Genomic DNA, 22,888 nt, shown 5'->3' with positions numbered 1-22,888 from the left:
AGATTAAAACTATCATTAACCAAATCAGATATTGAGCAAATAAATTTACTAAAATTTATTGTTTCTTTATTATTTTTTCTAAAAAATATAAATATTTTTTAAATTTAAATTTAAAAATTATTTGGTAAATTTGTTCTTTTACTATTGGAGAAATTGTTTAGTAGTTAATATATTTTATTTGTATTAGTGAACAAATGTGTCATGGCAGGTGAGTCAGCACGCCCTAGTCCATGGGTTGATGTCGGGAGTCTTCTGTCAACTGAGTTGAATGCCGAGATCGATCAGGCTCTCATGACGGGGTGTTGATCAGCGTTCTTTGATGTGTTGATTCGGACGATATATATGTCGAGTTGAGTCTCTCCTTCTCTGAGGTGGTTGGCAACTCGTCTTCGTGAGGTGGTCGCACCCTCGGGAATGGGTGCTGGTTGGCGTTGGTCAGGATTGGGGCATGTTGGCTGCTCTCCTTCGTGCATTGGACAGCGATTCTCGAGTGGTTGACAGCTTGTCTTCATGAGGTGGTCGTGTTTTTTCTATAAAACTGGCCTTCGTTTGGATCACCTGACAAGGCCCCTCTGGCGAGCAAGTCAGTCAAGTGATCGATTGATTTTTTGCCTCATTTTTTTCTTTCTTTTGTAAAATGCTGGCTATAGGTCTTTATATTATTGTACGTGGATCGGTTGTACGTAGGTTGGCGTGATGGACGTGTCGAGCAATGCCTTAGTTCGAATTCTGACTTGGCGTGTCTTAGGGGCGATGTCGTCTCGGGACTTCCGAGGTCGAGCAATGCCTTAGTACGGATTCTGATTTTGCATGTCTTGGGGGCGACATTGTCTCGAGATTCTGACCTGATGTGTTTTGCGGGCCAAAATATGTCATATCAATTTGTATATTCTGTGTAAGATTTATTATATATATTTCAACACAAAGGGTAAATGCTAGCTAATCTTAAAAGAAAGATTAATTATATATTATCTCTTAGGTTAGGATTCTATTAATATTATGATATTTGTAGTTAAAAAATTTATATTATAATTTTTATAATTTTAAAAATAAAAATAAATAAAATTATTTGTCCTAATTTAGAAAGTTAGATTGATTATTAACATAACATAATTTTAATATTTTTTAATGAAATATTAAAATTATATTTTATAAAAATAAATTATTAAAAATAAAAACAATTATTTTTTAGATTAATTCTTCGATATAATTGATGACGACAGAGCAAATAAGGTACGGAGTAATTAGCCCTCGAACGGAAGAACCGGACACGATCAGCCGGAGGTAAACGCAGCCACCACGAGAGCCAGTCCGCTAAACTCGCGCGGGTGGGCTAAAAGATGGTCTCCGACACGAAGCCGCCAGTCGACGTGGGTTGCTTGATGGATCAAGGCCGGACGACACCGTGAATAATTTGCTAAGCCGGGGGCAAATGTAACATTCTCTTGTTGTCGGCTCTCCCGTCCAACGTGCCGGGGCCTTCTCTCCGTTCCCAGAGCCCCCTCGATTATTCTTTCGCGTTCTTGAATCTGGGAGTTGTAAATTCCTCTATTTGCTTCGGAAAAGTTCGATTTTGCTTTGCTTGGTCTTTTGGAATTGGGAGGCGGAGAGAGATTCTTTCGATCAGATGTCGGTGATGGAGCAATCGATCTTGGCGGGTGGGAGGCTCTCGAATTGGTGGGATGAGATCAACGAGTCGCGGCAGTGGCAGGATGGGGTCTTCTACTTCCTCTGTGCCGCCTATGCCCTTGTCTCCTCCGTCGCCCTGGTTACGCTCTTATCATCTCTTTCTCTTCCTCTACGCCATCTAATTGTTGGATCTGCATGTTAAAGTTGTGATTTTGTTGTTGGTATCCCGGACTCTGAGCTGCTTTCATTTTTGCGATTACATTTATATTATAAAACTTCTGAGTTTTGATGCTTTCTTGCTCTCTCTAGGACTATATTACTTGGGCAATTTAGGATTTGTTTGCCTCTGATTTCTGTATGTTCAACTATGTATTCTCTATATGTAATTTCTTAGAAAACCATCTTTCTTCAGATTTGTTACGGAAAGTAACTTTTTTAGCCGTGGTCTCGGGGCCGACGCGGCTGGTTCAGGGTCCGGATGTCGGGGATCTTTGGCGACGTCCCCCTTTGGTCTCCCGGCAGCCGCTCACGGAGGCTCGGGTCGGGAGGTCGGTTCGGCAGGTCGGGTCGGCGGTTCGGGTCGGCGGTTCAGGTCGGGAGGTAGCTCCGTCGCAGCGCCGGGAAGAGGCGACACCGTCTCGCACCTGCACACAGGTCGGGCCGGGAGCTCGGCCCGACCCCTCCGACGATCAAGTAAGTGAAAGCGGAGAGGAGTTTGGAGGAAGAGAAGCCTCCGAGTGTGAGTGGTGCTTGTGTTTGAGTGAGTTCCTTTCCAGCCCAGGAGCCCCCCCTTTCTCATTTATAACTTGGGGGTATTTATAGATGAGTTTGATGTTACCTGATGTGGCTGCTTGCAGGGGCAGGACAGTGCCCCGCGTGGCGTCTGACATGGCCACTAGGGCTGCGTGGAGGACCGAGCTGCCGCAGGGTATGGGCGAGCCTCGGTTGACGTGCTCCCATCATGTCGGCATTAAAGCTTGCTTCCTTGAGCAGTGCGTCCACCTGGCAGGGCAGGACAGCCAAGCCATTTTTACCCCTATCATATGCCCCCCCCCCCGAAAGGAGCTATGCGTCGGTTCTTGCATGCATGGCTTCTCTTCAGATGGGCTGGTTATGCGGATGTCGAGGGATCCTGGGGGTCCGCGAACTCCACGGCCATATCCAGACGCCAGGATCACAACGCCCGCGCCGAACTCCTCAGCCCCATGTTGCACGAGACGCGTCCGCACGGCTAGTCCGCCTGCGTCGTACGCCTCGCATCCGCATAACCAGCCCACCTGAAGTAAGAAGCCATGCATCGGACCCCCAGGATCCCTCGACATTCGGGCCCTCCTTCTAGCGCTAACCAGGACATCCGGACCCCTGAACCAGCCGCGTCGGCCCCGAGGACACTCACCCCTCTCTGTTTATGCAGGCATTCATGGTAGGCCTGCGACCTTCCAGATTATGCTGGTCCCTCGTAGAGCGACCTCCCACCACAGTATCAGATATGCTCCAGCGAGCCAACCAGTATATCACGGCGGAAGCTTGGGTGACCGCAAGGAAGAGTGACACTGAGCAACGCGCCCCGCAGCAGCGGTCAAGCACCCGCGGTCGCTATCTGGTGTAATCCTCATGCAAGGAATCTTGCCTCTTCCACAGTCTCTTCCAAGTGAAAGCTCCATGCTTACCTGACCGCCTCTCGGCTCACGGTTAGCTTCGGTCTAACCCTCCTCCTTTTTTGCATTCACACGGCTCGGTCGTAGACGGCCCGAGTCCACCTTAGAGCGGCCTGCGTGCCTGGGCGGTGTCCCTCGGTCGCAGCCTGCCTGCACCGAGCACCTCGGCCAATCACTGCCGAAATCTACCACGGCGCGGCCTATCCGCCTCTGTCATGTACCTCGGCTGCATGGTGCCCGAGTCCACGTCCTCGCGTCCTGCCCGCTTGCGTCGTGCTACTCGGTCGCATGACCCTCGCGACCACGCCTGCGCGGTCACCCCGCCTGCGTCGTGCTCCTTGGCTCCATGTTCCCGAGACAGACCAGTGCCGCCAGTACGCCCGCGTCGTGCCCCTCGGCTCCATAAACCCCGAGACACGTCTGCGCGGCTAGCCTGCCCGCGCCGAACTCCACGGCCATATCCAGACGTCAGGATCACAACGCGGCACTGGTATGTCTCGGGAACATGGGGCCGAGGTGCGCAACTTAGTCAGGAAGCCGAGCAGGGTTGGACTCGGAGCCGATGGAGCCGATAAGGGCCGAGGAGCACAGCACAGGCGGGCTGATCGCGCAGGTGAGCCGGAGGCCGAGGAGCACAACGCAGGCGGGGTGACCGCGCAGGTGAGCCAAAGGCCGAGGAGCACAACGCAGGCGGGGTGACCGCGCAGGTGAGCCGAAGGCCGAGAAGCACAACGCAGGCGGGGTGATCGCGCAGGTGAGCCGAAGGCCGAGGAGCACAACGCAGGCGGGGTGACCACGCAGGTGTGGTCTCGGGATTACGCGACCAAGGGGTAAGGCAGGGGCGGGGTGACCGCGCTGAAGTACCTCGGGCATTACGCGACCGAGGAGCAAGGCATGTTGAATCTCGTATTTTGATGATGAAACTACTTGATATATGTTTATGATTTAATCTGCGTTTTGAGTGACGCAGGATGCTTCGATCAGGATGAGACAATTAAACCAGGAAAATCATATTGTGCCGAAGGAACATGTCAGAAGATTGGACGTCGGGCCAGTGGATCGGTCGACGTATCGACAGAAGGCTTCGGGCCGTGGACTCGGGCATCGGGCCAAGAAGAGCGGGTATTGTGCCAAGGATATCGGAGTTGCGGAGTCAACTGGCCGATTGGGCAATAGGCTGCACGAGAGGACGATGCGCCGAAGAATCGGACGAAGCGTCGAGGGACCAATGACATGTCGGACAACTTGGTTAATTGCTTAGGATTAATTGTCTCGATTGAAGTTTTGTTTTAATTGTGCAGGATTAACTACGATGAGAGTAAGACAAGCAGCAGGAGTTGCGCCGGAGTCAAGATCATGATCACGTTGGGAGTTCGAGAGTTCGACGGAAGTTCGGACGGTCGTCGGAGGTTCAGAGAGAACAGATCCGAGAAGTCCAGAAGCTTGCCAAGCGAAGCTCGTCGGAACTCGCCAAGTGGATCGTCGCAAAGTCCAGGAGTATGCCGGATGTCCGCAGAAGGATCACCGAGGGTTATCGGTTGATCGACGGAAGTTGGCAGGAAACTCGCCGGAAGAAGCGATTGACGCATCGGAGCAAAGCTGCAGAAGTTGTCTTAGAGTTAATCGTAGTTAGCATGATGATTAAGCATGAAAATGGGAGGTGATCCCATTAGCTTAATCTTGGGGCAATTGGGCCCCTGAAAAGATTCAAAGTGGGCCGAATGGAGTGAACCATTCGGACCCTGATTGCACCAAGAGGTGCAACCGCCCCAGCCAGGAGGTGCAACCGCCTGGGCTGTGGGGTTGAGAGGTGCAACCGCCCCAGCCAGGAGGTGCAACCGCCTGGGCTGTGGGGTTGAGAGGTGCAACCGCCCCAGCCAGGAGGTGCAACCGCCTGGGCTGCGAGGCTGGGAGGTGCAACCGCCCCAGCCAAGAGGTTGCACCGCCAGAGCTCAAGTTCCGAGCTCTGCCAGGCGATGCAACCACCGAGCTCAGTCTTCGAGCTCTGGCAGAGAGGTGCATCAGCCTGAGCTCAGTCTCGAGCTCTGCCAGGTGATGCATTCACCAAGCTCAGTCTTCGAGCTCTGGCAGAGAGGTGGATCAGCCTGAGCTCAGCTTGGAGCTCTGCCAGGTGATGCAACCACCGAGCTCAGTTTCGAGCTTTGCCAGGTGATGCAATCACCAAGCTCAGTCTTCGAGCTCTGCCAGGTGATGCAACCATCGAGCTCAGTCTTCGAGCTCTGGCAGAGAGAAGCAATCGGCAGAGCTCAGTCTTCGAGCTCTGCCAGGCGGTGCCACCTCTCCAGTCGAGAGGTGCAACCGCCTGATCCCAGAATTCTGGGATTTGATCGATTTGATCGTTTTGAGCTCGAATTTTGAATTGGGTTGAGGCCTATAAATACCCCACCCATTCAGCACTGAAAAGATACAGACCCATACCGAAATCGTGATCTTTTCTGTGATTCTAAAGAGCTCAAAAGTGTTGTAAAGCCTTTAAGTCTCCTCCTTCTGTTCTTCAAGTTTTCAATTGTAAAGTGAGGAGAGAAAGGTCTGTAAAGGTTGTCTCCTAAGCCTGCCAAAAGGAGAGAAATTGTAAGAGGGAAGTTTGGCCTTCGCCCATTGAAGGAAGGCACCTAGTTGACGTCGGCAACCTCATCGGTGGAGGAAGCCAAAAGTGGAGTAGGTCAAGGCTGACCGAACCACTCTAAATCTCTGGTTTGCGTTTATTTTCGAGCACTTTATCATTACTGCAAACCTCCCTCATCACTACTGCTCTCTGCGCTTTCACGAACAAGTTCTAAGTGCTGTTCTTCCAAATCTGCATTCAGACGTAAACTCGTATTTTCATACATTACAGTTTACGTTTACGTTTGATTCTGCAGAACTGTTTTCCGTGCTTTTACGAACGAGCGTCTTTGCAGTTTACGCTTACATTTTAATCCTATTAATAACTGCAATCTGTCCTCTATGATTTTACGAACGAGTTTCAACATTTAGACGTAAAACTGCGTTTAGACGTAAAACTACGTTTAGACGTAAAACTGCGTTTAGACGTAAATCTGCGTTTAGACGTAAATCTGCATTTAGACGTAAATCTGAGTTTAGACGCAAAACTGCGCTTAGACGCAAAACTGCGCTTAAACGCAATCTGCGCTTAGACGCAAACTGCACTTAGATACAAACTGAGAATTTGCTTTTGCATCATAATAGTTTTTGAACGAACGCAGCTTTTGGTTTTTAAATTATTATAAGATTTCCGCTGCACTAATTCACCCCCTCCCCTCTTAGTGCTCTTGATCCTAACAAGGCAGGGGGCGGACTGACCGTGCTGAGGTGAACTCGGCGGTGAACGGCCCCGGAGTTCAACGTAGGCAAGCTGCGGCCGAGTGACGACGTTCAGGCAGGCAAGCCTCTCTGAGGGGAGCTCGGCAACGTATGGCCGAGGGGCAAGGCGCAGGAGGGCCGACCGTGTCGGCGTGTCTCGGGAGGCATGGGGCCAAGGAACACGACACAGGCGGGTAGGCCGCGTGGGCTTGTCTCGGGAACATGGGGCCAAGGAACACGACGCAGGCGGGCTGGCCGAGCAAGTGTGGTCTCGGGTGGCGTAGAGCCGAAGAGCCGAGGAGCACAACGCAGGTGGGGTGACCGCGCAGGTGTGGTCTCGGGTGGCGTAGAGTCGAAGAGCCGAGGAGCACAACGCAGGCGGGGTGACCGCGCAGGTGTGGTCTCGGGTGGCGTAAAGCCGAGGAGCCGAGGAGCACGACGCAGATGGACAGACCGCGCAGGCGTGTTCGCGAGGACCATGCGACCGAGTAGCACGACGCAGGCGGGCCGACCGCGCTGGTGTGGTCGCGAGGGCCATGCGAATGAGTAACACGACGCAGACGGACAGGCCGCGCAGGTGCATCTCGGGCGCTATGCGGCCGAGGAGATGGCTCGGGCCGAAGAGACAACTCAGGCGGGCAGGCTGTGTTGAGGTAAACCCGATAGGGTGTGGCCGAGAAGTTCGGCGCAGGCAGGCTACGGCCGAGTGACATCGCTCAGGCGGGCAGGCTGCTCTGAGGGGAGCTCGGCAGTGCGGCCAAGGAACACCGCTCAGGCGGGCAGACCGCGCTGAGGTGAACTCGGGAGTGAATATGGCCGAGTAGCTCGGCGCAGGCAGGCTGGCCGCGCAGGCGTGTCTTGGGGGGTGTGGAGCCGAGGGGCACGACGCGGGCGTACTGGCGGCACTGGTCTGTCTCGGGAACATGGAGCTAAGGAGCACGACGCAGGCGGGGTGACCGCGCAGGCGTGGTCGCGAGGACGTGGACTTGGGCACCATGCAGCCGAGGTACACGACAGACGGTCGGGCCGTGCCGAGGTGGGTCTCGGCAGAGATTGGCCGAGGTGCTCGGTGCAGGCAGGCTGCGACCGAGGGACGTAGACCAGGTGGATATGGCCGTGGAGTTCGGCGCGGGCAGGCTAGCCGCGCAGACGTGTCTCGGGGTTTATGGAGCCGAGGGGCACGACGCGGGCGTACTGGCGGCACTGGTCTGTCTCGGGAACATGGAGCCAAGGAGTACGACGCAGGCGGGGTGACCGCGCAGGCGTGGTCGCGAGGGTCATGCGACCGAGTAGCACGACGCAGGCGGGCAGGACGCGAGGACGTGGACTCGGGCACCATGCAGCCGAGGTACACGACAAAGGCGGACAGGCCGCGCCGTGGTAGATTTCGGCAGTGATTGGCCGAGGTGCTCGGTGCAGGCAGGCTGCGACCGAGAGACACCGCCCAGGCGCGCAGGCCGCTCTAAGGTGGACTCGGGCCGTCTACGACCGAGCCGTGTGAATGCAAAAAAGGAGGAGGGTTAGACCGAAGCTAACCGTGAGCCGAGAGGCGGTCAGGTAAGCATGGAGCTTTCACTTGGAAGAGACTGTGGAAGAGGCTAGATTCCTTGCATGAGGATTACACCAGATAGCGACCGCGGGTGCTTGACCGCTGCTGCGGGGCGCGTTGCTCAGTGTCACTCTTCCTTGCGGTCACCCAAGCTTCCGCCGTGATATACTGGTTGGCTCGCTGGAGCATATCTGATACTGTGGTGGGAGGTCGCTCTACGAGGGACCAGCATAATCTGGAAGGTCGCAGGCCTACCATGAATGCCTGCATAAACAGAGAGGGGTGAGTGTCCGGTAAGCTCCGGATTTGCGTGGCAAAGCGATCCACGAAATGTGAGAGGGGCTCGTCCTCTCTTTGTTTGAGTCCGAGGAGCAGTGCCGCAGAGGGATTTGGCCGGGCGTGGGCTGTGAAGTGGAGTTCGAAATCCTTAGCAAGTTGGAACTGATCGTTCCGGCCTCCAGGCCGCTATACCATATGCGGGCTGGGCCCCTCAGGGTCGTGGGAAACGCCCTGCACATCAAGGCATCAGACGTTCCATAGAGCGCCCGTTGGGCACAGAAAGCGGCGACATGGTTCGCTGGGTCAGTGGCGCCGTCGTATGCATCCAGAGGAAGGAGCTGGAAGTTCGGGGGAACCACGTGATCTCGAATCTCTGGTGCGAACGGAGATCCTCGGTGTGTTTCTGTCCCGAGCTCCCCCCCTGAGTTACGAAACTCCTTCTCTAGTTCGTCGAGTCGCTGACTGAGAAAACATAGCTGGGCTTGCAGGGTGTCCGTTGATTCCGAAGATGATATCTCGGGCTGAATCATGTGAGCCCGATTGGGCGGCTCTCGTTGCCGTAGCGGTTGAGCCATAAGTGGGGTTCTCGGTTGGAAGACGAGCGGGATGATGGTTTGCACCATATCCGTCAGAGCTCGGACTTGACGAGCGAGGTCGTGGAAGGCCTCGGATGACACCGGCGAGGGGACGCTTGGAGCGCCCTCGGGCAGGAGCAGATCCGTGTCGGCAGGGAGTGCGTTGGGATCAGTATGAGGATCCCTCGACATTCGGGCCCTCCTTCTAGCGCCAATCTGTTACGGAAAGTAACTTTTTTAGCCGTGGCCTCGGGGCCGACGCGGCTGGTTCAGGGGTCTGGATGTCGGGGATCTCTGGCGACGTCCCCCTTTGGTCTCCCGGCGGCCGCTCACGGAGGCTCGGGTCGGGAGGTCGGTTCGGCAGGTCGGGTCGGCGGTTCGGGTCGGGAGGCAGCTCCGCCGCAGCGCCGGGAAGAGGCGACACCGTCTCGCACCTGCACACAGGTCGGGCCGGGAGCTCGGCCCGACCCCTCCGACGATCAAGTAAGTGAAAGCGGAGAGGAGTTTGGAGGAAGAGAAGCCTCCGAGTGTGAGTGGTGCTTGTGTTTGAGTGAGTTCCTTTCCAGCCCAGGAGCCCCCCCTTTCTCATTTATAACTTGGGGGTATTTATAGATGAGTTTGATGTTACCTGATGTGGCTGCTTGCAGGGGCAGGACAGTGCCCCGCGTGGCGTCTGACATGGCCACTAGGGCTGCGTGGAGGACCGAGCTGCCGCAGGGTATGGGCGAGCCTCGGTTGACGTGCTCCCATCAGGTCGGCATTAAAGTTTGCTTCCTTGGGCAGTGCGTCCACCTGGCAGGGCAGGACAGCCAAGCCATTTTTACCCCTATCAAGATTAATGTTATATCGCTGGTAGTTTTATAGTCTGCTGGTTAGTGTGATTTTAGAAGGTACAGGGACTAGATGAGTAATTGTTTTTCAAGTTTTATAGTCTGCCGATAAGATGCTGTAATTTCAAGAGGGAAGTAGACACAGCAGTGAGCGCTTTAAAATTCCTTGTTTTAGTTTTAGAACTATGAATTTTGCACCTCCTAGGAAGATCGGGTGTTTTAATAATTAAAATAGTGCTATCAAAACAACTTCTGAGATAACAGTTTCTGGTTGTTTGATGTTCAGTGGGGTGTTCATTGTTTGCTGCTTGTTGGTTTGTGCTTTTGTAGGTTGAGTTGGCTTTTGTCCTGTAACCATCAGTAACAAATGCTGGGGCCATTCGTCGGTTGTGTTCATTTTACCAATATTTAATTGGATATGATAATCGATTTTTACCTCAAAAATTAAAAAAAAATCTGATCTGATTTTCTATTGTCTTCCAATCCATTGTTGGCAATCCCAAGAAGGTCCATACATCTACATATCTTGGTTGGAGTATGGAGTTCCTGAATTTCTATACATCATCTTCAGGTTCAACTGATCAGGATCCAGCTACGAGTGCCTGAATTTGGTTGGACGACACAGAAGGTTTTCCATTTTATGAACTTTATTGTAAATGGAGGTGAATGCAACAACTTGATCAGTGATCACTATTACTTTTAATTTCAATGCTCATTAGCAATTACTAATATTTAATATTTGTTGCAGTACGTGCTATTGAGTTTGGATTTCATGCTCAAGTATTTCTTTTTCGGCACAAGGTAAATGTGATTTACTGCTAGTCAACAACCTGTTCTAATGAGGCATCTAGGTTTCTATGTTGATAAAGGGTCAGGGAGTGAACAAGAGTTCGGGACTCATAAAGAAGTAAGTTTATTGCTATAAGAATTCGGAAGAGAGCAAAATGTAAGCAGAGCACAAGTATTAACAGTTCTCGCTCATGATTTAGAGTTTTCTTTCTACTTCCCCTCTTCTAATAAGTAATTATGTTTAGTAAAAATTAATATGTTAATTTAAAGAACTCTGTCACAATTATCTTGCTAAGAGGAGTTGTGAATAAATTCTTGAACAATTTATATAGTTTCCAGCCAAAGCTTGGTCAAAGTGTAAACCTTTAGGTCCAAATTCTGCTATGTGAATAAACAAGCAGTAACCATTAAAATCCTTCATTTTGCTTAGATTAGTTGTTTGCCCTTTAATCTGTGCTAGATGGTTAGAGGTCCAGAATTTTCTGGTTAGGTCATTGAGCAGCTTTAGTAGTCCCAACTTCGGGTGCCTGTGATATCAAGTAGATAACAGGCTTATTTTTCTAACCGTCTCTACTGGTCATGCTTTCTATTTGGTTATATTGGTAGCTTGTTTTACATTTCTTTACAGGGTGACATCATTTTGTGACTTTTTATTTCTAAAATTTCTCTCTTTTTCAAGCATCTGATTATTGTTTGATATAGTTATTTACCAGGTTTGGTAACTGATATGGATATTTTGTTGTTCTTCTACTAGGTATTTACTTTAGCTCTATTAGATCTTCCTGGTTTGTTGTTCTTCTCTACATACACATTGCTTGTCCTGTTCTGGGCAGAGATATACTATCAGGCAAGTTTGCTAATTATTTTTTAGTCATATGCATGACAATGCGTTTTATTCATAGCACATATTCAGCATCTTAATAAAATTCATTTTTCTTAAATTTTCAGGCAAGAAGTCTTGCAACAGACAAACTAAGGATCGTATACATCTGTGTTAATGTTGTAATTTATGTTATTCAGGTTTATGCTTCCACCACTGCTTTTAATTTTCTCTTTCATGCATTTTCTTTCAGTGGTTAAATTGATAAATGATGTGTCAAGGAATCAATATTTTCTTGGACCAAATACTGATTATTATGATTGATTTATTTAGTTGAGTTGGGTTGTACTGTATTCTTTGAGTTGGAGCAGCAGAACTATGCAGACTGATTTTGGAAAACCTGTACTAGATAATTACACAGTTTTGAATGGCTTCAGGATAAGGGTTTCGTTTGGTCTGCTACTGCACTTAAATGAATTATAAAAGCACATAAGATCATAGTCTGATGACTCCAGTCAAAGACTTTGAGAAGATCATCAATTTGTCTTTGAGACAATCGTAGTCTATTTGAACCAACAAGACCAAAATTTATTTGATTGTGGTTTATTTTCCTTTATGGCTATTGCCAATGAAAAATTGGTAGTTTTACTCTTCTTCCTTCATCAATTGTTCTCTTATTGCTGCTCCTCCTGGCTATGTAAATGGGTGCACTCCAGATCAACAAAGTCTGCAAGCTACCTGATCTGCTAGTGTCCAATTCAAGTTGACCTAGAAACAAACTTTGGCACTGAATTTATTGACTTGTGTGGTAGTTGTCTGAGCAATTTGCTTAGCTTTCAGTTTAGTAGGCTTCATTCTTTCTTGCTTCATTTTAGCGTATGCTAGAAAATTCTAATTAATTATCTCTTTATGCAATATCACATGAGAAAGTTAAGTGATTCAATATGCTAGGTCCCCATTGAACTCAAGTTACTGCATTATATAGTGTATTTTTTCACATTATTTTGGTGCTCATGGAGATCTATAATTTGTCAGTTTTGTATCTGGATATACCTTTGGATAAATGACAGCAACATAATCGAGTTAATTGGAAAGATCTTTATAGCAGGTAATGCAATCTCTGCTTTCCATCATTGATTTTTAGTTTAATCATATAATTGTAATTAAGTTTACACTTTTGTAATTTCAGCGGTATCCTTTATAGCTGCATTGGGCTTCTTGCTTTATGGGGGCAGGTAATAGTAAGCTTCTGTTTGCAAGGATATAGGATATCTTGACCCTGTTCACTGGCATTCTCCTTGTTCTTTTCCCTAGGCTGTTTCTCATGCTAAGGCGGTTCCCAATTGAATCAAAAGGGAGGAGAAAGAAACTTCATGAGGTACTTCTTTTGAACAATGATTTAACAGATGTAAGAAATATTGAACATATAACAGTGAGAATAAGCATGCTATCCAGCATTTAAAGGTTTTGATAGCTTCCTGTTACTTCCATTCAAACTGTGAAACCCAAGTTTCATTAAAGAACGAGACATGTACTGCACATGCAATACTCCTAGTCAATTGCTTCACAAACCAGCTGAAAGATATTTTACTTTCCAAAGCCATGTGTTTTTAGTGGTTTTAGTGTTTAGCAGAACAGCAAAAAAAAAAAAAGAAATCTAGCAGATATAGTTGTTTCCTGAAACAATGTCTGGTAGCTTTAGAATTTGGTGAAAATAATAACAAATTTTCTTTTGCTTTTTCTTACCTAATAAATCTATCTTTCTGCAAAAGATTGTGAATTTTGTAAACGTATACTAAGCTTGTACGTTTAGACTTCCCCTGTAATATTTTTAGGTAAATTCAAGGCAGGCCTACACCTCATAAAAAATATGATAAATTAATAAGAATGAGGCCTTCCCTAATAATCTATCTTTCTGCAAAAGATTGTTAATTTTGTAAACATATACCAAGCTTGTCTGTTTAGACCAAGGTTTGCAATACCGAATGATACCGTCTGTACCGGTCCGTCAGCAGACCGGTACACGGACCACCCGCTACCGAGCGGTAGCGTCGATGGTGATCGAGGGAGAAGAAAGAGGGAGTCGACGGTGACCGAGGGAGAAGAAAGAGGGAGAAGGTGAAAGAAGAGGTAGAAGGGGAAGAAAGAAATAAGAAATTTTTTTTTTTAAAAAAAGAGAACCTGAGATCGGCGCTGCTATCCTCGTTTGCGGTGACTTCTCACTCGCGCGCAAGGAGAAGAGTATCGGCGTCGCAGGCGAAGAGAGGCAATGCCTCAACGAAATTTCTTTTTTTTTTTCTACGATGTCGCCCGAGAAGAGATACGACGTTGTAAATTTTTTTTTTTCTGCGATGTCGTAAATTTTTTCTTTTTTTTTCTGCGACATCACCTGAGAAGAGAGGTATATTGAGTGGTTTACCTCTTATATATATATATATATATATATATATATATATATATATATATATATATATATATATATATATATATATATATATATATATATATCGCTCGGTATATAGTACCGTACCGTACCATACCGAACATGTCTCGAAATTTTAGTACGGTACGAAATTTCAATCCTTGGTTTAGACTTTCCCTGTAATTTTTTTAGGTAAATTCAAGGCAGGCCTACACCTTATAAAAAATATGATAAATCAATAAGAAAGAGGCCTTTGCCCAACCAACATTCCAAAAGACCTAGTCCAAACCTTTACCCAAGTCATGAAGATGCAAGAGTAGACTTGTCCTCTTTTTGTTTATGGTCTATAACTTTTTAGTATTTTTATCAGCCAATAACCACTTCGAAGCATTTCTGGATCAAAAGCTTATAGTAGTTAATATACCAATGCAAAGGGGAACACTACAGTTTATGGTGTACATGTGAAACCACCATACCACAGTACTTATTGGCATACAATGTGTCAATTCACTGATGCATATCGAACCCTAACCTGTTTGACCAGCAATTGGCATGTGTCTGGTACCCAAATTTGCTATCTTTGATACAAAGTACCCTACATCAGCCTTTATCAGGATGGCTGTTCCTCAGGTTTGTTGAGATTCCTGGAAGAGAGATATGTAGTGCAGTCATGTGTAGATACAAATATAATTTCTGTAGGTGAGTGGATGGCCCATGTGGGTTATTGTGGTACAGCTTTTGTTTATATATAATTGTTCCTTTCACTTATTTGTAACCTACTATTAATAATTAGTGAAAGGTCACCCTTTGTGAATTCAGATCGCTTGGTAGCACCTTAACATCAGCAATTAGAATCAGCATTATCAATTGCAATTTATTTAAGATTGTTTTATGCTATAAAGCTTTTAAAGAAGGTAATGCTGTTTCAGATAAATAATAATAATCAGGTATTTGGAATGTGATGCAGGTTGGATCTGTCACAGCTATATGCTTCACCTGCTTTCTTGTACGATGCTTTGTGGTGAGTAGATATCTTGAATAATACTTGTGCATTGTTGTTCATGAAGTTTCAGTATACCGTTCAATATAATTCTGCTGACACCTTGGTAAAACAATTGCAAGATGGTTTGCATAAAGCTGCATCTGAATTTTTCGTACCAACGAGTGCTTTAAAGACATGCCATTCTTTCCGAAGACTGTTCTCCAGTCTTTTTTTTTTTTTTTTTCATTTTAGGTCATCCATATTCTGTTTCAGTTGTGCTATTAGAACTTCACAATTTGTCAAGTTAACTATATGATCGAACAGCTAGTTAGTACGCCTTGGGAATGGATATCAAATGCTATGCTTAATCATCTTGAGTTTGAATCTAACTAAGGTGGTGAGCACATAGATTGTGAGGTCAAAAAGAGACCCAGAGAAAAATGATGACACTAGATTACTGGTAGGCTACATCAAAGTAGAGCCTGATGTCAAGTGAACCTATGCAACTTTCCTACATCTGGAATTTGAACTTTTCTATCGTTGCCACAGTGTACCCTCACAAGACTTTTTTTCATTTTAAATTTCATTTACAGCTTTAATATCATTGTAGGGTTTATTCTGTAAGCTTCGTTTGTAGTTAGAGATTGTTCATTGAGCCGATATCTTTGCAAGTTGATCCCTTTAAGCTGTTTATTAAACTAGAGTATAGCACTAATGCTTCCAAGAAGCGCAATTCATAAACTCATGCTTGTGTACATGTTTTTTCTCCTTTATTGTAGGTTGGGTTATCTGCGTTTGATGCAAATGCATCTCTTGAGGTTTTGGATCATCCCATTTTGGATCTCATATTTTACTTGGTATGTTTGATCTGTTGGTTCCATAAAACAGCTTGTTTATCGCAACCAACCATCTAATACTGTGATTGTTGCTTTGACAGATGACCGAGATACTCGTTCTTTACATACTCCGAAAGCTTCCCCCAAAGCGAGTATCAGCACAATACCACCCTATCCAGTAGCAGGGATCAAAGTAGCACTATGAGCTTGTCGTTGGGACGATTGAACTCAACGTCTGTTCCAACATTGTGGCATTTCGAAGCCCTTAAAAGAGGCTCAAGGCTATCATTTTGCGTGCGTACTCCGTGTTTATAGTCCGTGTTTATAGTTTTCCAAGTTGTAGGAACTGACCGGTGACCCTCGTTATGAATGATGATTTTCTCGGAAATTAGCTTTACATTTGCAGAACTTCCTACAGACAAATAAGTAAATTTGAGGTGTGGAGCTGTTAGGATCGAGTGATGAAGAAGAAATATTTGATCTCATTACCTGGTCTCTCGGGTGGGATTTGGGGATATTTGGACAGTGAACTGTGATACCAGATTCGTGAATGTGATTGTTCGAGGATTGGAGTTGTTAGAAACTGAATGTTGCAGGAAAAAAACTATAAAATTTCATTACCTGGCTATAATGTCGTGGATGCTAATGAATTTGTGATGCCAAGGTAATCTAGTAATCTAGTTTAGTGTAGGTTTTTTGCAGGCACTTAGCATCTTTGGATTTAATGGATATGTACCGTAGATGGATGTAAACAAGGCATGATATGACAAAGTCTTAATTAACATAGTAGAATAAAAACAGTTGAATTAAATAGAAGCATAATCGCAGCACCACAAAACATAAAAAAAAAAAAAAAACAGGGCCAAGTATACTTCAACCACTACGTGCAATCTTGCAAGTTCACACAGCATCATTAAGCGGGAGGGATAATAGAAACTAAAGGACTAGACATGACCAAGACTGGTGGTAAACTGGGTGAAGAAGACCCATCTTTTCCAGCAGATGCACGGCTAAAGCTTCATATTCAGGAACCATTAGTACGGCATATGCACCACTCAGGTCTGCGAATCACTGCAACAATTTTAACAAATCATTTAGACTATCGGCACAGAAAGATGAGAGATCCAAGAATAATAATAAGATCAACATGTGTACTTCATCCAATATGATGAATGGGTGGATAAGTGTGGATCAGCAAGATTCAAAATATGATGAACCTAACTTGGTTAGCAATAGCAGAAATTTGCCTTAAATAATTAACTATAATCTAATCATTCATTTCCATTTAGACTGAATCATATATTACCTTTCTTATATTAATTCAACCACACACAACGGCGTATCACATGTAATTATTGCTATAACATTGTCCACAACTCCTAGAGGAACTCGTTTTACATGGGATATGTAGCCTAAAAATACTCCACATTTTTCATTTTACTAACAAAAAAAACTAAAAGTAACTACTCAGAATTCGTGATCTCAATGAAAATGAACTATACAATGAATTAAATTAAAAAATACAGGCAGTCCAATTGATCAATCTTTCGAAGACTTTCTTTAAAAAAATGAAGAGAAGAGATGAAATTGTCGAGAATGTCACACTAAAGCACAACCGGTGAAAATTGATGCAGGATCACAAGTGACTGAATGTGGTTGCATACAACAAAATCTTGAGAATAAATTAACATGCGGCCGTCAAATCACGCAAATCCCAGCTCCAATACCAGTTAACATAAAACAAAAGCAATAAATTAAAGATTATGCAAACTCCTGCTCTGATATCACCTAATGCATGACGAAAGACGGAACAGGACAGCACACAGAAAACCTTATAGATAAAATGACACCCATTAAAGGAATTAAAGAGTGGATCTTCTTCATTAAAAGGTATGCAAATGGAAGCCAGTATGACAACAATTGATGAGAAGTGTTCGCATTGCATCAGGGTGCAGGTCATCTGTAAAATGTCATCAAAGTGAGCAAAGTGAGGAAGGAGAGGGGTGGGGAAGGTTGAGAGGGTCAGGGGGAGAGATGAACTGATGAAGTGACTAATCATGTGAAGAAAAATTGGAAGAAAACAATATGCTAGGAAAACCTTACTATAATGATAGATCCAGTGAGATTTAGTGTCTGAAAATCTAAACAGAAACCAGTTGAAGATAACACAGTCAAAACAGACCTAAACATATATATAGTTTAATTTTTTGATCCATACCATGACAACATAAAACCAAACCAAATACTTCCAATATATAAAAGGAATCAGACCAAACTGCAATAACTGAATCAGACTTCGGTGCAGTTTGAATTTATGTTTTCTCAGACTGTCTCTACAATCAGTTTGAGTTTGAGTTTATCTCAGTAAACACTGTTCCCATAAAAGGTTATTCAATATTCAAATGGAAAGATCAAGCTCCACTAGGCAGGCACTTCAGCATAAAGATTGCCACAACAGAAAGTCGAGCTTATGCAACTTGATTTAGATGGACAAGGAACAATAAGCAAGCATAGTCCTAGAAGTTGCCAAGAATATTATGTAAAAACCTAAAGGGGAAGAAACTATCCCCAACGTCTGCCTGAAGCTAACAAGCAAGCTCAATGATATATTATATCGGAGTTCATTGCCCAAACTACCATCTAGTTACTGCATAATACACAGATCTTACATCAACCAATTAGATGCACTGGTACTGTTCCTACTTTTTAATAAATCATAAACAGTAGAAATTCATATTAAATTATCATCACCAACAGCACTTACCTGAGGTGGGTGTTGTGGCGGCGGCGGCTGCTGCTGCTGCTGATAATTCCCGTATCCAGTATATGCTGCATAAGCATACATATTAGGATCTTGTGGAGGCGTGTATCCATAGGTATTGTAATTTTGGGCATATCCATAGTAGCTCCCATTCCACTGGTTGGGATCTTGCTGAGGCTGATGACCAAAGAAAGAGAGCAAAAATGTTTCGTGACTCTTTACCTCTTTAAAACATCTAAAACAAACTCTCTGCTAAGAAGGTAAACATGTTCAACCTGTTTATTTGCAGGACTGCGACCCCATGAAAGTCGGATGTTTTGTCCACCCAACGGGGTCCCATTTAGCATCCTCAAAGCCTCCTCAGCATTGGCCCTGAGAAGATCAAACGAATTGATATAAAAGAAAAGAGTTCACAATAACTTTAGAGTACACCATTTGACAGGGGGATTTGGAATACAAACCTGCTAGCAAATTGCACAAACCCGCAACGCTTGCCCACAGGTATTTTTACATAAACTATTTCTCCATATGGGCTAAAAACTTGCCGCAAATGATCATCTGTAACATTTGTATCCAGCCCACCTACAAATATCTGGCATCCACATAGTATATATTTCAAAAACATCGTACCACACTGCTCACATATAAGAAGCTAAACAAAATACCCACAGTGGTATTATTTGGATCATTCTCAGACTCAGCACCTTGTGCATTCTGATAGGAAGCTGCAAACAACAATATAGGTAACTCGTGAATTGAATTTAGTCTTAAAACCATTTATTGGTAAAGAGAAAATATTCAAGAAAAAAGATAAAGTTAAGCTATCTAAGACAATCTACAATTTCATAATAAAAAATGCCACAGACAATTTTTTCAATTTATGAAGTCGCATATTTGAAAAGGTATCTTAATATAAAGTATAAACTCATACAAATTGGTCAGACTAGAAAAAAACTTGTGCACCTTTTCAAAAGTAAGTACAAAGGACCTAATTCAAGATAACATACCTGTTGAAATGCAGTAACAGTCCACCCAATAATGAAATAGTGAAATTTTTATTTAATAATTGTGTACAAATTAAAGAGGTTATAGTTTTCAGTTTTTGTGGTGATACTATAACAGAAACTAGAAATACATTTTTACTTGTGCTATTGTAAGGGGGAAAAAAATATACATGAGAAATTATTTTAAGCAAATGACCAATTGCTTCGGAAAATAATACATCAAATAGTCTCAATCAACAACCAAATTACTTCAACAACATACAAAGAGAAAGCCAATAGGATCAATAACCTTTTATTTTGTCAAAAACTTGGCAATCTAACGATGGGGTCCATGTTTTCACTAGTATCCTTGCTAAAGTTCTCTTCGAAAATATAAATCAAAACTTCAAGGCTTGGTTGTTGTCACAAGTTCACAGGAAGATTTCAAAAAGACTAACAAGTGTATGGTTGAGATGCAAAATATCTACTCCATTAGTAAAATGACTACCAAATTGGTTTAATGCCATGATCAAGCAAAGTATGATTCTTGCTCTATCAACTTCAACACCAACTTCAAAATACGAATGTTGGATCCTCTAAGCATGATATAAAGGAAAAAAGAAAGATAACACATAAGGAATATGATGAGACATAACTTATGATACTTGAGATGGTTTGTCATAAAGCAGAGTAAGTTCAATTAAGAGAAATGGCACAATTTAAGTAACAAGGCAATTGACGCAAGGAATAAAAATAAAACAGCAAATACATAGAACAATAGTTGATAGTATTCAATATTTCTCACTGAAAGTATTAAATGCTTTAGTTGCCAACAAATGTTATCAACTGAAAGGAAGCTGCTACAAAACTCTACATACTTCGATAGCATGTGAAATATCCAACATTGTATCTGGAAATGTCAGCAATGTCGAATTGAGAATATATTCTGTAGAACCCATCAGATTCAAATTACTCACCAACTGAAGCTGGTATTAGAAGCGTCCATGCAAATAATGGCTTAAGACAGGAATTGATATTTTAAAAAAGAAACAGTAGCATTATTAAGAACTAGAGTTATCTAACCCAGAAACAACTAAGGAGGCCACATCAAGGGATATGAATAAAACTAACCAAAGGGAACTGCAATTTCTTCCCAGAACAAGGGATATGAATACAAATAAAAAAGAATCTGAAGATAGTGACAAGGTTCATGTATGATTCTGCAAAAGAATAAAGAACAAAATAAAAAAGTTTGATCCACTTGTAACAGCAATTCTTTGCAGGCTCCAACCCAATATACTCGAGGAGAAGTGAAAACTAAAGGCTATATAAATTGATTGACTGGTGCCAAAAGCAAAAGCTGAAGGAATTATTCTCAAAAGCAAGTAGGAAATTGAAAGTGATCAAAGGTAGCTTGCACAAATTAAGTAAAGAACAAAACAAAATGTAGCATAAAACGCCACAAAGAGGACAAAGAACCAAATTATTACATAATCAAAACACTGACCTACCGGGGCCACCACTACAGGAGATATGCATCTCAGCGGAAGTCAAGTCCAAGCCCTAAATGAAGATAGCATGGCATCCTGCTTCGAGACAACATGAGTTTCTATAAGTGTTCTTCACTAGAAACTATGTTTAAATGAGCCCAATTTCACAAAGGAAAGTGCTGGAAGGAAATGACTTTGTACATCAATCGAAGCAATGCCGCTTATCTTCAAGAGAACGAGGGGAAATAAAAATACTAATAATAATATTTAGCTGATTCCACTACCACACTATGCATTCCATCTGATGCAATTAAAAATATAATATCAAACTATGCAATCAATTAGTCAAGTGGCAACATAGACTATATGGTTCCCTGCAGAATATGAAAAATAAGTATACTATTAAAAGTACAAGAAACAATACATAGCCACATACCATTTGTGGGATACTGCTGTTGGGTACCCAAAGTGTTCTTATTAGCAGCTGGACCAATCCGCATCGGTCTTGTTGAACAGTAAATTCCATTCATCTCAGTCATTGCTCTTGTTTGTTCACTTAAATCACCAAACTTAACGAAACCATAACCTTTAGATCGCCCAGTCAGTCGATCAGTGACAACTTTGGCACCCTTTACCGATGCGTAGCGGGTCATGAATGTCTCTTGCAGCAAATAATCAGTGACGTCGGCACCCAAGTCCCCAACAAAAATTGTATAGTCGGCACCATCACCGCGTCTCTCACCTGCTCCGCATGATGCCCAATTCAGTCTGAAAGCCTGTTCAGTGTTAGGCATCACTTGACCATTATAAGTTTGAAGAATTCGATCTGCAGCCGCACGTGATACAAACTCAATAAAACCATAACCCTCTGACTGCCCGGTCTGCTTATTGCGGATAACTTTAACTGAAACCACCTGCATCATTACTTGTATGAATCAGAAAACAGCCACTAAGCTGATCCTAAGAGTGAATGTATATAAACGAGAATCAGATTAGGAGGCATGCCCAATTGAGAAACTAAACATAATAAAAACTGGGGATTTGAAAGAGAAAAAGAATATAACTGTATATACTTTCAGACCATGATATATCAAATGCCATGGCACAACTCAAACCAAAACAATCCACTAATTGTATACATCATTTCACACTAAAGTTCTATAAACATCAAAAGGTACAAGAAATCAGACCATCAAGCAGCATAAGCCACAAAATCATAGAAATAATGAACTACGACAGAGAGAGAGAGAGAGAGAGAGCACCTCTCCGGTATGAACAAAGCAGCCGTAGAGATAGCTCTCTTCCATCCAGTACGGTAAGTCTCCAATCCAAAGCGTGCGAATCTCATCAGCGGACGCCGGCTGTGGCGCCATGGCCGGGACGGGCGCCGGCGCCTGATACTGCATTTGGGGAGGTGGCACCGGCGCAGGGGCCTGGTATTGCGGCTGGGGCTGCTGCGGCACGGGCTGGGGAAGCGGAGGCGGCACCTGGGTGGCCTGCTGGTTCCACATCGGCGGCGCCGGGGGTGCCTGGTAGTACTGCGGCTGCAGTGTCGGCTGCATCACGGTCCACTGCTGCGGTGGCGGCTGCTGGTCCATCGGGGACGGAGCCATCGGAGGGGGCTGCACCATCCCGCCGGCCGGCTGCATCATCTTGGAACCAGAAAAAGAAACAAGATCTGGAAACCCCAACGTCGAAATAGGATGATACAATGGCAGATTGCGATCCAAGACGACCAGAGCACTCGAGATCTGAGATCTGAACAAGTCTTACCACTATAAGCTTTGGAGGCGGCGGAAGGAAAGGAGCGATGAGGTCGGAGAAAGCCCTAACCCTAAAACATAAAAACAGACGACCAAATATGGAGGACTCGAGAAAAAGATCGGAGTATATACATTATTAAAACAAATGGGAAATATATGTCCCGCACTTTCTGTCACTTGCCCAGAATCCTACCGGAT

At 44.6% G+C, this 22,888-nt stretch overlaps 2 protein-coding genes across 3 annotated transcripts; one reads left to right on the top strand and one right to left on the bottom strand.

Moving 5' to 3' along the window:
* The first annotated feature begins 1,241 nt into the window (after positions 1-1,241).
* On the top strand, positions 1,242-16,324 carry LOC135680637 (tobamovirus multiplication protein 1-like). The gene is made up of 11 exons (XM_065194700.1): positions 1,242-1,768; positions 10,416-10,506; positions 10,593-10,645; positions 11,388-11,480; positions 11,582-11,653; positions 12,489-12,561; positions 12,643-12,688; positions 12,768-12,831; positions 14,843-14,896; positions 15,637-15,714; positions 15,795-16,324. The coding sequence occupies exons 1-11, from the start codon at positions 1,628-1,630 to the stop codon at positions 15,873-15,875; spliced, it is 846 nt and encodes a 281-aa protein (XP_065050772.1). The 5' UTR covers positions 1,242-1,627; the 3' UTR covers positions 15,876-16,324.
* Positions 16,325-16,477: 153 nt separating this feature from the next.
* LOC135680636 (polyadenylate-binding protein RBP45-like) lies at positions 16,478-22,819 on the bottom strand. Of its 2 annotated transcripts, none has more exons than XM_065194698.1 (8): positions 22,701-22,819; positions 22,190-22,579; positions 21,364-21,841; positions 19,124-19,179; positions 18,916-19,046; positions 18,730-18,826; positions 18,458-18,631; positions 16,478-16,764 (listed from the first exon to the last, which is right to left on the bottom strand). In XM_065194698.1, the coding sequence occupies exons 2-8, from the start codon at positions 22,577-22,579 to the stop codon at positions 16,762-16,764; spliced, it is 1,329 nt and encodes a 442-aa protein (XP_065050770.1). In that variant the 5' UTR covers positions 22,701-22,819; the 3' UTR covers positions 16,478-16,761. The 2 variants fall into 2 exon arrangements, with proteins under 2 accessions (XP_065050770.1, XP_065050771.1); XM_065194699.1 differs by having other exon boundaries at positions 22,190-22,605; positions 22,701-22,814.
* Positions 22,820-22,888: the final 69 nt, after the last annotated feature.

The sequence above is a fragment of the Musa acuminata genome, chromosome BXJ1-8 (genome assembly GCF_036884655.1).
Source record: "Musa acuminata AAA Group cultivar baxijiao chromosome BXJ1-8, Cavendish_Baxijiao_AAA, whole genome shotgun sequence".
In the NCBI taxonomy this organism is placed as follows: Eukaryota; Viridiplantae; Streptophyta; class Magnoliopsida; order Zingiberales; family Musaceae; genus Musa; species Musa acuminata.
This window is presented reverse-complemented; position numbering and strand designations above follow the sequence as displayed.